The sequence below is a fragment of the Phasianus colchicus genome, chromosome 10 (genome assembly GCF_987193195.1).
Source record: "Phasianus colchicus chromosome 10, bPhaCol1.hap1.1, whole genome shotgun sequence".
Taxonomy (NCBI): Eukaryota; Metazoa; Chordata; class Aves; order Galliformes; family Phasianidae; genus Phasianus; species Phasianus colchicus.
This window is the reverse complement of record NC_143445.1, coordinates 12,317,520-12,333,713: the sequence shown is the minus strand read 5'-3', so window position 1 is coordinate 12,333,713 and position 16,194 is coordinate 12,317,520. Positions and strand designations below refer to the sequence as shown.

At 42.4% G+C, this 16,194-nt stretch overlaps 1 protein-coding gene across 2 annotated transcripts in view; it reads left to right on the top strand.

Moving 5' to 3' along the window:
- Positions 1-362: 362 nt before the first annotated feature.
- Positions 363-16,194, top strand: part of PLOD2 (procollagen-lysine,2-oxoglutarate 5-dioxygenase 2) — a 48,448-nt gene continuing 32,616 nt past the window's right edge. For both annotated transcript variants that reach the window (XM_031596278.2, XM_031596279.2), the window contains exons 1-2: positions 363-678; positions 15,302-15,393. In XM_031596278.2, coding sequence (XP_031452138.2) covers positions 576-678; positions 15,302-15,393 — 195 coding nt within the window. In that variant the 5' untranslated portion in view covers positions 363-575. The remainder of the gene's footprint in view (positions 679-15,301; positions 15,394-16,194) is intronic.

Genomic DNA, 16,194 nt, shown 5'->3' with positions numbered 1-16,194 from the left:
ATCTCAGGACATCTCCTTCATTCCCACCATGGTACTGGGTGAAAACGATGGCACCCATGAAAAATGAATTTGGTCGGTTTTGTTTGGCGTTTGGATATGGAAATGCGGACGATCCTGCGATGGGTTGTTGGCAGCGATGCCGTTTCCAAGCAGAGCGGGCGCGCAGTGCTGTTACCGCCGCCCCGGCTGGCTTTTGTCGCAGTAACGCCTTCGGACGCGCTCCATCCCCGCACAACGCCGGGCCGGGGCGCGCCCTGCCCGCGCAGCACTGCGCTCCCGCGGCGCCCGAGGGCGGAGCTTGGCGGCCCCGCCCCTCCCGCGGCGGTGTGCGCCCGGGCGCGGAGGCCACGAGCGGCTCCTCTTGCGCCGCCGGGCGCCCTCGCCGCCCGGGTCCTCCCACCGCCGTATAAAGCCTGGGGCGGGCGGCAGCGCCCTTCGCTCTGCCCGCCGCGGAAGGAGGAGCGGCATCCCGGGCGCGGCACCGGCTGCTCCTGGCGGCGCTTTTCCCCTTTCTCCCACCTCCTCCCTCGGGGCTGGCGGCGCGGGGAGCGGCGGCGGCGGTGCGGAGGGGGAAGATGGCGTGGAGCGGCGCCCGGCTCCCGCGGCTCCTCCTGCCGCTGCTGCTGGCCTTGGCGCTGCCGGTGGCGGGGGAGCGGCGCTCCGGGCCCGGCCCCGCAGGTGAGGTGCGGGGCGGCGGGAGGTGCGGAGCGCGGCGGGGATGCGCTGCCGGCGTGCGCCGGCGGCTCCATTGTGCTTCCCGGCTCGGGTGCGTCCGCCGGGAGGGAACCCCGCCGGTCCGCGGTGCGCGCGTGGGAGCTGCCGCTTCTCCCCGGTTATTTCTGTGTTTCTTCTATTCGTCCCCCGCCCCGCGTTTTTCCTTGCCGCTCGCGGCCCCGGGGAGGGGTGCGGCCCCCGGTGTTCCCCAGGTTGTCGCCCGGAGGAGCTGAAAGCGTTTTAAATCGCCGGAGTGAGTCATGCGGCGGTAGACGCAGGATTCAACTTCGGAAAAAAGTAAAAATAGATTCCCCAGTGGAAAGGGAGCGCCTCTTTCTCCCTTCCCTCCCCCCCTCCCTTTCTCTTCCCTGCTCCCGTGACAAAGTGCTGATGGGCAGGGGGGTTTTCCGTGGCAGGGAAAAGCACGGTGTCATTCGCTCCTTGCCTGAACTTTGTCAGCTCGGGGTGAAGTTTCCCACTTCGTGAGAAAAGTGAGCTGGAGGCTGTCGTGACTTTTGCTGGCCCTCGGAGGCCGCCAGATTTCTGTTCCTTGTTTTCTGTAGTCACGTCTGTGAGTAGGTAGAATGCAATTGTATCTTCAGCATGTAAAATAAAAGAATGCACGCAGGAAATTCCCTCAGAGAGGTGTCCAAACATGTGCGTCAAGCTATACGCCAGAACCGATTTCTTATCCAGTACTGCTTTAGCATCTGTATTTCTGATTTCTGTTCTGGAAATAGAAAGGTATTCCATCCTGCTGAACTATTACCACATGAAATCAAAGTAGTTTTATTTCCTGGCTTGTTTACTCAAGTGTGTAATAAAGTTATTTTTATTACCTAGCTTGATTTTCGCTTTGGTGCACTGAAGGCAGCTCGTTTTTCTGAGAGACAAGTTTATTCCAGCAACTTCTGAGTTTGGAAGTTGCTGCCTTAGCTGATAACCAGTGTAAGACAAGTTGGCATTGATGAACACCAGGCTGCTTGCCGTACTGGTCTCTCCCAGTTTTCTCCTTTTGCTGCTTTCGGTCACCCTGCAGAGTTCCCTGCAGGCTGTGTGTGGCTGTTGCTTGTGCTCTGGGCGGTGTGAGCATCACTGTCCCATGGCTGTGGGGCTGCGTCTTCTTGGGTTGTGTTTTGGGCAAAACACAGAGCTCCTGTGTCTCTGGCAGAGGGGCTGTGAGGATGCTCCCGTGGCAGTTGGTTACTGCAATCAACTGCATTTTTTCCCCTCTAAAATATCTGTGCAAACAATATATTTTTTAAGCTACTTGATCTAGGTGTGAGATCTTGTGCTGATATCAAGTAACGACTGGCCTAGTAATGACTCTTGGTTTTAAACCCTGTTGCTGCTCAAAGGCTTGAGAAGTACAGAGTGCATAGATCAGTGGTACACAAAGCACTGTGCATTATAGCAAACCAGAAATAGACTGGTATATCTAGATAAATGATAAAAGTGATGCTATCCGAATTGCAACACTGTTCTATTCTATATGAATGATCAAACAAGAAAATCCTATTCCCCTTAATTTAAACGACAGTAGTCTGTATTGGACTGTAGCAAACTGCTGAGTGCAGGCTGCTCTTTGGGTAGCTTCTTGACCCTAGTGCTGCCTGCCGTGTTACTTGATTCTGTACCAGTTTTAACCCTAGATGTTATCCTGCAGTCTTTGCTGTATTGCTTGGTGAGGGATAGAGCATAGGGTGCCCTCCCTTGTAGAAATCCATACACGTGCGTGGGCTCAGACTTCTGTGGAATAAAGATGCGAAAGTTTTGGTGTTAGAACAACATCATTAATGTATTCCTGCTGTGCTGCAGTTACCGAGTACCTGCTGCTTATCATGTAACACAGTGCAGGAAAAGATATTTGTCGTTATTTTGGGTGTGCCCATGAGAATGGTTTTTCAATCAGCTCTCTGCACAGGAAACTACCCTGCTTTCTCAGAGTCTGTTCCTCAGTGGCTGTGGACTTGGCTGCTTGGCTGTGTGGCCACGTAGCCACCATGCGTTGTAACAGCATTGAGCAGGCCTGCTGCATTGCTGCCGTCCTACTACACCCAAAACATGAAGAGTGGGCGGGGGTCATTGTCACAGGGAATGGAGGTAGCTTCCAGAGCCGACGTGGCCAGGATGTGTCCTGGAGCTGCAGCAATACCCGTGGCCAAGCTGCCGGCTATGCTCCGCCTCAGGGAGCCTTCCTTGCTGGCCACGAGCACGCAAGCAGTGATGAGTATTGGATGTGGCTGCGTGAGGGCCTGCTTGGAGGTACACTAGGTGCTGTTGTGAATGCTGTTGACTTTTTTAGGCTCAGTCAAAATGGATGCTGTGATGGCAGTGACTGTAAGCCTTTCACTGAGGCAGTGCAGTAAAGGAGCAAGGGATCATGTAATTGACCTGGTGTACTTTCTGAAAGAACTGGAAGGCTCAGCCTGTTTTCCCCTTGGAAATGATGTGATGAAGAACTCAGACTGGTCTCCTGAAATTGAGAGGCTGTACAATGCAGAGGGAAAAAAGTTGGAGCTTTTTGGCCAGGTTTTTTCTTTCCTCAAATGATGAAGGTAAGTCACAGTAGTGGATGTGACTTTGCTTTTGTCTGTGATAGGCATTGTGTTTGGCTAAGGTCATAGGAAATTTGACCAGAAAAATGCATTTCTAATTAAAACAGCTGTGACAATTCTTATCTGTATTTGATACTCTAAATTGCTGTTTGAGTCAGGATGGTTTTGCATGGAACGTATTCCTGTCAAGAAACTAACATTATTTCTGAAAGGTTTCTTTGCACTGATTGCATATTCTGGAGAGTCATGGTTTATGTCCAGATTCCTGGCTTTTTTTTTTTTTTCTCCATCATTACTGCTTACTTAAGGAAAATTGACTCCCTCTTCACAGGGAAATGTTTTGTCTGTTGAATTACCATTATTACATTGCATGATCAAAAGGAACATCGTTCCATTTGTGTAAAGCCACTAATCTGTTTAAAATTTAAATTAGTTGACGCTCTGCTCCAGTGAATTCCCTTGGCACAGATGGTAGGTAGGATCACAATAAGGGCATTTTTGTTTTCATTCATAACATCTGTTTTTATAGTTCTTGAGGGACCAGTTGCAAGGAGAGCAACTTTGAAAGTGAAGAATCTCTGTTCCTTCTTAACTTATACACAGAGCGTAGTTCCTTTCAGCAGAAAGCACAACTTGACAGGAATTTGTCTGTATGTGTAGGAATGTCGTAGCTCTATAGGATAAATGACAATCTTTGAGGAATACGTGCTTGCGAGCACAGTCTGACATTGCTGTGTTGTTCAGACTTCTGGTTCTTTAACAGAACTACTTCTGAAGTATTTCCTTACGATTAATTAACTTTTCGAAGTAAGGTTTATATTGTGCATGAACAGACTAAATATGTCAAATCTCTGGTTCACCCCCAAATTATTTCAAGCAGCTGGAATTTCTATTAAAATTTGCAGTAGCTGGGGAAGAATAAGCAGTCCGTTAAAGAAACAGGATATATCTTTGTTTTGATGATCATGAGAGTAACATCTTTTTCATATTTTTAGTGTCTGAGTATATGGATGTATTTTAATTAATATTTTGATGAAATGTTTGCAAATGTGACTGCAGACACTTATGTACCCACTGATCATTAGCTATTATTGGCAAATTACGCAGTTAGCATATTCAATCATTTCAGTCTGTTTCTACTCAAGTATGGTTTAAAGATGCTGTGGATTACTTTGTAATTTCTTTGAAATGCATAAATGTGTTCGTAATGGAGAACAAATTTAATTACATATTTGTTTCCTTAATAATTCAAAGTTAAATAGTAGAATCTTTTTTTTAACTTAAAACATCCGAATTTATAGGGCAACTCTGAAGAAAGCCCCTATCTTGTAGTGGTTGTCCCACCAGCTCTTACAGGCTGTCCTTTGAAAAGTATTCTAGTGTTCTTCCCAGCACAAGTTGCAATTCTGTTGGTCCACTGTTGATTTTTTTTTTTTGGAAAAAGACACTTGGGATATAGAAAATAATTGGGATATAGAAAATAAATGTCTTTTTGATGGTAGTACTAATTCTTAAAATATAACTGCAAGTAACCCTATTCTTGTATTAAAAATCCATGCTAACTAGAAAACTAAAGGTTAAAAAAAAAAAAAACCAACAAATTTCATTTGTACTATCTGCATAAGCAGCTTACTAATTATGTTTTATATCACTGTGAAACAGCTATACACACATCATTAGCATGAGATTACAACCAGGTCCGTTAACCTAATAACTGAAGTTGCTAGCCCAGCTGTTCTTTGTTAAAAGCACTCTGAAATATACGTCATAACTTACACGTCTTTAGGTTTTGTGTCAGAAGCAGGATGGGTTTTTAGTGCTGCTCCATGGGCTGAAGGACAGGTTTGTTTGGAGCAGACACTGCCCTTCTTGCCTAGTGTGGAGCTGCAGTCTGCCCTTCATGCAGAAAAGGGCTCTTGGACAAGTGTGGTTTTTCTCTTCCTGAGGTTTGTTGGCCTGCATTTCTGTCCAGTTACTGGAACAGTCGAAGCTGGGCTGTGGAGATCTGGGGCTATGTGTTGCACAACCAGTGCCTGGAAGCAGGGTGGTATGCAGAGCTGTGGGGTGGTGGCCCCTGCTGACAACGTGGGGACAGTTATGTCTCCTTCAGACAGCTCCAGTTTAGCTTCTCCTTTGTTAAACAAAGTTTTCTTGGAGAAATCTTTATTACAAATCTTAATTGCGAAGTTTCACTGATGGCTTGATTAGTTGTCTGAAAGCAGGATTTAATGATGCCTGGTGCAGTATGTCACTGCCTGTTTAAACAGCTGGATATGCTGAATAACAGCTTAAACAGAAGCATGTTCTTCTCTAGACACTCATTTATGAGGGACAGCAAGGGCAAGGCTACTAAAAGGCAGAAGCTGAGTAAACTTTCTTGCTCGGATAGCTGGGGTTAGCTGTCCTGGTCACAGCCTACAGCCCTGTGGCAGTGTATGGCTGAGCCATTTAATGGTTGCAAGCACCCATGGCCGAGCTACTGCCATGGCCCCGTCCCCACTGCTTTGGAGACTTCTGAAGCTGAGCTGCCATCTGTGTGCTAATAAATGGCTGTAACCGGACCCTCTCCCACTCACCAGGATCTGGGCAGCTCTCCCTGGAGAGTTTGCTTCATGCATTACAGTGATGTTATGTATAAACATTCATGTCTGGGGACTAAGGAGTACCTCTTATCTGTGCTTTACTATGGAGTAACCAATTCAATAAACAGAGTCTCACCCAAGCCTACTGCAGATAATGGGGAGAAAAAACTTGAGTGCTGCCACTAGTGCCTGGTTTTGCTCAGGAAATCTTGCATTGGAAGGAGCACGAGCCTGAGCACAGCCAGCACTGCGGTGATTGATGAGTGCACACACAGGCCCTAATGAGCCTGTGTTGACTGTCTGTGGTACTGTGAAATTAAAAATAAATACTTTAAAAAAAAAAAAAAAAAAAAAAGGTCTGAGCCAACCGACTTGCAAACAGTTTCTAAAAATGGTAACGAATTAATATTGTGAATAACTGCTGGCCTTTATCTGGAAACGTGTACATGTATAAAAGAGGTGGTCTATGAGTGGTATTTCATTATTATTAGAACTGGCTATATTCAACAATTGATTGTTTCCGTGTAGATGTTTCACATGCTATATAGAGGTTAGATCAGAACTGATTGGTATAAGACAAGCAGCAAGCTGCAGCACAGCAAGTTTCTTGATGGAGTCAGGATGTATGAGCAGTAAAATGGCTGTTCACATCCTTTGAGACTGCAAAAGAAAGGGAGAGAATTTACTTATATGAAGAATCTTTAGTATTTGTGTACCATCCTTCAGACTCTGAAATGCACTGTTCAGCACTTTTTGCCTCTTTATAAATGGTTTTGAATTATGGATGATATTTAACAATAATTGGACTCCTGAATGTTAAATCTTTCCTGAAGTTGTAGAGAAAATCAATCTGCATTCATTTAGTAGGGAGAAAAGGAGTGGTAAAATTCAATACCCTGTTCAGGAGCTTTGTGTTAGCAAACACTAATCTAGTATATTTTCTATATTACAAGAAAACTCAGAGTTAAGTTCTGCTTATTTTAATGCACTTCTGCAGGTTCTTTGTTTCTTTGAAAACAAGAGAACTGGAAGATTTACACAGGCAATGATTATTGTTGCTGAGGAAGTTGCAACAGTATCAGCTGCTCGAAAGTAAACTGAGAAATTACACCTTCTGTATTTCTTTCCTGGGAGAACTGCTGAAAACTTCCTGCCCTTTCTAGTTCTGTACCGTGGCCAGGATGGTGTCGGAGTTCTGTTACTGAGATCTGTTGCTCTGTGATTTTTAGGAACATTTACAAATAACCCTGTGACACAAGTTCTACAATGGCTATGCTTGTACTATTACAAAGGCAGAATTATATCTGCTTTAATTTAGTCAATTTGGTTTAAAGTGTAATTACAAATCTGACAGCAGAGTAGAATCTGGCACTGTTTTGCAACTGACATAAATATTTGTTCTGCACTTTATGTTTTGTAGTAAGATATGCAAGTGCAGAAATGCAGTGATTAACAAGAGGATTTTAGAACAGGAAAACTAACTTTCAGAGAAGTCTGTGCAGAAAGATCTGCTTCTTCTAAATCTGGCACTCAAGTTTAATTTGAAGCATTGACTCTTAGAAATCCCTTTCACAAAAGGCATAAGTGAATAGCATGCAGCCCATGTTTGGCAACCCATGACTGTACTTGCTATCTGTTAATTCTAATCTCATCTTTTGTTATAATTTTTTTCACTTTCCTGTCATTCTTGAGGTTTTTCAGACACATCTCATCCACAGCAACTTTTATTTAAGTATGGGAGGATACAGACTTACAAGGTACTTGTGGCTGTAGCTAAAGAGACTTTGATATGAGCCTGCACCTTTGGGTAGCTGTAAGCTGTGGGATGAGTGGTGGCATGCAGGAAAGCGTTCTGTGTGGAACAGAAGTCAACTCTATATTATATAGATCAGATTTAAAAACTAACAAAACAAAAACCAAAAGCAACAACAGAACTTCCAAATAAGAAATAGTGTTCTCTCTGCACTAATCATCTCTTTCCCTCCTGGAGCATGATTCAATAACTCTTTCTCAAGGGGAAATACTGTGCTTGCTAACTCAGTACGTTTGTTCAGAATCCTAAGGGAAAATAAACAGTTGTCATATAGCTCTATCTTTTGCCTCCTTATGCCAGCAGCTTTTTTTGTCCAGAAACTGTTCTGTTGGCCTACTGCTTTCTTTGACCATAAGTACATCCTATAAACTGACACTGGGTAGATGTGAAAAACACAAACTTTAAACATATGTATTGTGTACTTAAGATCTTGTTTGTTTGCTGCTGGATTACATTAACCAAGTATATGTATGTAGGTATAACTTATAATCATAGTTATATTGCATATAATGGGTTTCTGCTGTTTCCATTTGTCATCTTTTTAAAGTGTGTGGGTTTTTAAATGTTTGTTTGATTTAAGACTCTAAGTCTAGGCTATGACTCTGGAGGAAAAAAGAAATAAGAATATTCTTTTCAAGAAGTCGAATGCAGTCTTACTGTGCAATAAGTAGAAACTCATCTTGTTCTAGAAATCTGAACTGTGGAAGTACTCTTTGGTATTCAGATTTTGTAGATGACTTAACAGTTCTTTGAGCTTTTAGGGCATTGTGTGAGCGACGTATCAACATCAAAAGGGCATGGCTGTTGGCACCACCAGTGACCTCCTATCTACAGAGCTTCAACACGTCTCAGGAGCATAAGGAATAATCAGTTTTAGTGAAGTCATCAAAACTGCGTGGGAAGAGAATTGGTTATCATGACTATAATTATATTGAAGCAGCAATGGTGTACAGTTTTGCACAGGCCAAGGATCCATTTCAGTTTTTACTTTTCTGTTGTGGGCTTAAAGAAAATAGCACAAGCTTTAAAAGCTCTTTCAGAGTTCAGGAATTAATTGATAACTCACTGTGTTTAGCTTTTTTGGGTGCAAAACCAGAAAATAGCCTATAAATGATATTTTTAAAAGTCTGTATTGTTTGAATTCCCATGTTTTTATCTTGTTTAGAATACACTGTAAAGTATTTTACTTTTTCCAGTGTATCTTCCAAAAATATAACTCATCTGTCAGAGCCATCACAAGAGGTTAGTTGTACAGTTGTAGTCTGCTACTAAATACCATTTAATTCTTCCAAAATTTAACATTTTATCATGAGGTATGGGAAGAATTTAGGTCTAGAATTCCAGTTGTGGATCATACCTTCACTGCATGCTGGTTGATCTGCACTGTGATTCCTTTTTTCGAACTCAGGCCTGTGGTATCATGTTTATCAGGGCAACGATATTAAAGTGATGTATTTCCCAAACAGGGCTGGTAACATGCTGGGACATACCTGTTAGGAGCTGGGAACGTCAAGCTCCTGTGCTGTGCGCATGGCTGGAGACGGCAATTTGCAATTCCATTTTCAGTTGACATAAATATGTTACCTGTAAATTTCCAAGTGGAATGTATAGAGTTGCCATCAGATATTCAACTCAAGCATTTGATCATGTCTCTTTACCAGAATTCTATACCATAGAATAATATCATCACTTTTTGGCAGCATGCACACTTGAGATCAAATGTTTTCAAGGATGAAGTGCAGAAAGAGCAAAACTTCATCAAAAAATCTTTGACAAACGTCTTGTGAACTGCAACTTCTGCCATCAACTTGAGCTGATGCATTGGTTTCCCAAAAACAAGGTCAAATATTCTAGTGGTTTTATGTTTTTGTTGCTCTTTTAAAAATGTTTTAATGAAAAAAAAAAAAAAACTTATTTGTTTTTTTACATGCCTTAAGTATATTATGTTTTGTATGCAGCCCAGGACGATTCCTTTTCACTGTATGTGGCCCAGACAAGCCAAAAGGTTGGAGTAGGTTGTCTGCCTTGGGAAAAACAGGCAGATAGGAAACTGTAATCTAAAACCAAACAAACTCCCTCCCCCCCCCCCCCCCCCCAACTAATCTGTGGCAAGAATACATAATCAAAGTTTAGTCAGAAGTCTGAAGTTGCTAGCTAAGGCTGTTTAGTGTCACTCTTGATAACTAATTCTCAGTTGAGCATAATTTTAAACATTCCTTGTTACTACGCATTTGAACTGAGACAGAGGAGGAATCCAGACTGAAAATGCTTTTTCAGCTGTGGTGCATTTTAGTGCATCTCTCCAGTGATGGAGAAGCATGCTCCAACATAGAGTAAAGGCAAGCTAAATCCAGTCTGATTTTTATGGAAAACTGACCACTGTTTATCTCCCACATTTATGGAGGTGTGGAAGACATAACAGACACAACCACAATAGCTTCATTATTGTGCTTGAATGCATTCACATGCCTTCTGCCTTCCCCATAAATGCTCTGACTATGCCTTAAATTAAGGACACACAGATAACTGCCAAGGCTACCTGGGATAGGATTGTAATAGTTCAGCTTTTCTTTGACTTTGTATGTATGCATATAGTTTATTTACTTCTAAATCCTATTAGGTTTTCAGTTCCCAAGCCTTTTCCGTAGCCTATAGCAATTTGTTCGTTTGTTTGCTGGAAGCCTTTAGTGGATCATTTTGCAATAAGGCTGTGTTTTATAGGCACTAGGACACGGATCAAAAACCAGTCATCGTTTACTATTTTACAGATAGGCAAAGGTTTTGATGGCATAATGCAGCATTATGCACATATATCCTTTGATCTTACTGCACGTTCCTATTCCAGAGAAGTCCACGGCAGTTGAATCCAAGAGCAGAATGTCAGCTCCCATATGGCTGCAAGCAATATCCTCATTTTTGGCTGCTTTAAAGCTACTGTACTAGTGCCCATAACCCCTGGTAGAAATTATGTAGTAATCTCTGTCAGTGTTCATTCATGATAAATAAGAACCATGTGGGTGTACAAGGAGCAACTGCAGCTCTTTGTGTGTTCCTCTGCCAAGGTATGAGCAGAGAGGTCACTGCAACTGAGTGCAGTCCTGCCATAGCAGTGCTGGCTGAGACCTCCACACAAATTGGTGAAAACAAAGGCACTGGTTTACAGCTTTTATTTCTGGGAATACGTATTTATGAGGCATATCCCTGATGGTGGCAGCACAAAAGATTGAGTGAAGTGTTTTGATAAACAGTCATAGAGTTTGCTAATATGTTGCACTAGCTCTTTATGCAGTGTTGTCTTTCACAACTTGAATACTCAACTGTTTCCTAATTTGCACATAAAAATGAGTTCTGCCTGACGCTGGGTATAATTCCCGTAGCCAAACATGTGCTCTCAGGCTTGTTTTCAAAACATAACAGCTGCTTTGTGAACATAACTATCTGAAAGCTGTCTGGAATAATTGCACTGTAATAACATCGGCACCCTCATATCTGGCATGAAGCTCTTCCGAATTTTTTTTTTCCCATGCCTTCCTGTTGAACCTCTGTGTAGGGTTTACGTTTCCTTTTCACACAGACTGATTTCACTTGTGGCAGAGAGTGCCAGGCAGCAATCCTCTGTGTCTGCCATGGTGGCTGTGGGCTGCGTGCTGCTGCGCAGCCCAGGCTTGAGAATGGGCAGGGTGCTGGCTGCCTGCTGCGTTCGTGGTTTCATCTGTGTTTGTATTTGGGGGATGCTGTTACTTCTGGAAAACACTACTGAATGTGCCTTCATCCCTGCTGTGAGAGGGATAGTCAGTCTGAAGGAACTGGGTAGCTCAAGTGTGGATGTTAGACCACACCACAGAGCTCCTTGTGGGCAGGCTGCTGTGTGGAGGACAGGGTTTGCTCCTAAACAACAGTAAAGTGAGAACTGTACTGCTTCAGTCGGAAGTCATCATGGTGTTTGAGCGAAGGATTTTTTTGTCTCTCTCACTGGAAAACAAACACCTGGCCACAGCCATAACTCAGGGTCTGAGAAACTGGGGGCAGCTTTGTACTGCAGCCATGCAAGTCAGGTGCTGCTCCTGCCATCAGAACTGCTTGCTGTGGCATGGGCTGTGATGGCATCTAAAACAGGTGTAGCCAAGCACATGGTGAAAGTGGAGTGGAGGCTTGGATGTAATCAATCCCCCAGAATCTGTGTTTTACTTGCACACTTACCTTATTGTGAGTTCTTGAAAGTTGCTTTGGATACGTATTATTGGACGGAAACCGTTAGAACACTGATCCCATTCATTGTACCTAAGTGGGAATGAGGAATAGATTCAAAAGTGAATGATGTTAAAGAGTTAAAAAGGAGTAAAGCTCAGAAGCATCCTCTTTGCTCACTTCCGCAGGAAGAAACATACATCTTTTCTGCCAGCAAAACTGGTGCAAGTTATCACTTTTAAATCAAGTCAGAGGAGCCTGCAGGAATTATGTTAACGTTTTTGTAATATCTTGCTAGTGAGATGAAAAAGAAGCTACTTTCCTCATTAGGTTGGTAATCCCCTATATAATGTGCCAAGGTAACTGTCATTTAATGTACTTTTCTTCAGGCACACTGTTAACAGAATAAAATCATACTCTGTGTGCTCTTTTATTTAAAGCAGATGCATACTCACACGTGCACACACAACCAAGCAAGAAAGCAAAATAAACAAAACTCCAAAGACTAAATATTCTGTGAAAAGTCTACTTAGAATCTGAGATTCTAAATTCTGTAGTTACAGCGTTCTTCTTCATTTAAAATCTGTTTAAATACCAGATGCACACAAAATCCCGTGACACTGAAATAACACCTTTTAAGACTCTTCATCTGTAACTCTAAAAAACTGACCATCGGCAAGTATACTGAAAGCATTTCCAAAGTAAATAGTACCTTTATAAAAATAGCTTCCTGTCTGTTCTGTGACTATTTGCAAAACTGACTCAGGCAGCTTATTTAGACTTACTGGGTATAAGCACAATACAGGTTCCTTTTGTTTTTGTGTGAATTTTGCAGTGAATCTTGAAATGCGTGAACAAGGTATAGGTGGAATTATTGAGAGTTTCATTAAAAAAGAGTAACAGTATCCCATAAAGAATAGTAGATTGTTTTGCCAAAATGAATTTGTACATTTGTTTAAGACAGTCTTTGTTACGCTTAGTGACTGTGAGGGAGAAAATAAAATCAATCTGTTGTAGCTCACATTTTATCACTTAAACCATGTTGTCAAGTACTGATTTTGAAATCCTTGCTTTGAGCATTCCTCAGGAAGCAGGAGGTGTGAAAAATGTCTATCCCAAACCAAACTTTGCAGTTACAGTCAGTGCTTGACTGTTCTCCTAGGAAACTGTCAGCAATGGATTCACTTGGCTTGGTGGTGCAGTCTAGTATGATCAGACTTTCCTTAATCTGTTCCATAGAAAAAAATCCTGCCCTCTGTCTCCAGCTGTTTTAGCCATAATCTAAGATGTCATGTTCTTCATCCATTCTGTGGTGACTTCTGTAGAATTACTTTAAATTGCATAACCTTTAGAAGAACATATCATACCATTATCGCTGAACTTACGTCCATCTGTGAGTCAGTGTGTCTGTGAGTGCACTGCACTGGAATTCTCTGGGATGGCCCTCCTACTCTTTTTAGGTGTGCACATGGGATTTTCTTCTGACTCTTGACCACAAAAGGCTGCTAGCACTCAAGCTGGAAAAATGTGGAATAATATACCTTTTAAAGCTGTCTTTCCATAATGTTTAGGTGTCCATACCAAGTTGATTGAAGAGTTTCAAATACTCCCAGTTTCTTTGATGCATGTTGCACTGCAAGAGCATCAGTGTGGTATGGTAGAGTCAATAATTAACTTGGGCAGCACCAAGTAACAGCTGTAGAAGGCCTGTTCATAACAAACAAGGTAGTGTTTTCCTTTGAGTAGGTACTGGTATGCGGGGCTGTCCTTGTGTTAGGTTTACATCAATTTGGTGTCTGACTGGCTAAGAGTGAGGTTAAGAAACAATCTCATGTTTGAAGACTTGGAGAAACCGTGTCTACATCAAGGAAAACTGAGGTTGGTAAGAAAGCACTGTATATGATTTCCTTATCTTTGCTATTCTTCATGGTACTCTGATGGCTACAGCTGAGAATGGACTACCACATCACTGGCTGACCTGGCTGGAGTGCTCGTGGGAGTAAGCTGGTGACTCATACCTGATCTGTCTCATTTCACAGGGAGAGGGGGAGGAAAAGAAGAAATCAGTGGCTCCTGAGACCAATCTCCATAGATTTCCTGCTGCAGTTGTATTAGACAGATTTCATAAGAATTTCATTAGAGTGTGTTTTTTTTTGTTTGTTTGTTTTTTTGTGGTGTTGTTGCTCTGCAAGTTATGTCTGTGTTAATACAATTATTATTGTTAGCTTGACTGCTCATCGCTAAGTGAAGTACACTGATACCTGTCTGTCAAACATCATCATCTCTAGCAAGTGCATTTCTTATATGAAGAAAAAGGGAAGCAGGCTGCTTCCTTGTGTGTCAATTTTGTGGGCTTCAAACAAAAATAAAATGGCAGGCTGTGACAGACTTGAGTACACTCAGGATGAACTCTTTTGTGCCTATAGACTTCAAAGTTTGAACTAGTGGAAAAGACCAAAGGGTTAATAGGAATGTTTTTTCACAGCAGCCATCTCTAGCAAACGTTACTGTGCTGGGCAGGATAAACACAGAGGATGTTTTATAGAAAAGTGAGGCAACAACTGGTGCTGTGTCTGGTAGAGCGATTAGAGGTGATTCATTTTACTTTCTGCATGGATTGGTCTCCTGGGCTCTGTTTAGAGGGCAGCCATTGCTTGAACTGAGACCAAATGGAGGAACTACAATGTGGTCTGGGATCCAGGCAGATCTGATTAAGTACTCAATGTTGGATAGGTATCTTATGTTTTCGATAGCTTTGAAATTGTGTACCATGATTATGGAGCATATTGCAAATAGTACAGAATGTTGTTCAATAGTATAATCAGGAAAATATCAAGCTGTTTAGTGGGAATTCTTGGCCCTGCTTGAACTGTGTCAAAAGCACTGGGATATAAAAAGGAAATTGGTTGCACGGTCGTTTGTTTGCATTCAGTAAGAAGGCAAAATTAGCACTAGTATAATTCGCCGACACCAGATTCTGAATAAAATAAAAACCCATGCTCTTTTGTCACTGTCCAAGGACTTAAAAGCAGTCAGTGCAGCCTGCCGGACTCTGGTGTCCACTGTTCGCTGCTGGGTGAAGGGCTCTGCTACCACTCACTCGTGAGACAAGAGGTGACAGGATTAGCTCAGATGGAGTAGTAATAAATTATTTTTGTTTCAAAGATTCCTTCCTGTCCAGAGGTCATACTAGCTTTGTTTTTATCTCTTGAGCTAGCTGTTTACAGAGCAGATACTTTTCTGCTTCCTCTTCCTGGAGATAATTTTAAATACAGCATCTTTGTAGAATTTCTTGTCTGGTGATGTCTCGTGTATAACACGACAGTGTAATTGCCTTGTCTCTTGAAATCAGATGTAGGCAAATTGTGAAGTCACTTGATACAGTGTGCTTTTGTTGTAACTGTGGCCTGAAAACTTAATATATGTTCCTTGTTTTTCTCTCATAGATAACCTCCTAGTTTTTACTGTAGCAACTAAAGAAACCGACGGCTTTCATCGCTTCATGCAAACTGCAAAGCACTTCAACTACACAGTGAAGGTACTGTATGTTCTCATGCCAGATAGTCATACTACACAACCTTTAAGGTAGAAACACTGCAGTAATAACTGAATCTGTTGAAACCTTCCCATGGGAGTGAAAGGAGATTAGTAGATACAGTGGTCAGGTCCCTCAGTCATTCTGTCATGATTTATCATCTAGTCTGGCCTTGCAGTGCAACTTGTTTGTTTTGAGCAGCTGCACAACTGCTGCTGGAAGCTGTACTGGCAGCACAGGAGGTGGTGAGTGTTCTCATCCTGCTTAACCAAGGTGGGAGTCCTGCTGTGGAGAAGGAGGGAGGGTCACAACTGCAAGCTTCCTTCTGTTTCCCAAGACCCCGTAACTATGAGAGTACAAAACATTTTTATTGATTTTCCTAGCCTCTTATGTCTTGTTCCCCATCTCCACGTACTGAAGTTGGCCTCTACATGACCTTGGGAAAAAGCAAAAGCCCTAACTATCTTGTAATTTTCCACACAATTTTTGTCTGCAAAAGAAAAAATCCAGGAATTCGGATTATATTATGACATTTTTCTGCTTGCTTACTCACCACAGTGTCTGAACTGTAATTAAGAAATGATTTGGTCTCTGAAGTTTGACTTTTGCTGTTGAACTTGAAAACCTGAGAAAACCTTTCCTAAAGTTAATGTTGTTCTAAAGCACTTGAGGAGCCCCGGCTCTGCATACACCTATTAGCTTTGCATATTTGTCTGAAACAGCGTGCAATTCAGTTCTTTCAGGTTTTAGGAGTTCCAAAAATCTTTTATCCTTCAAATGCTCAAAACCCACAAAAATATTAGG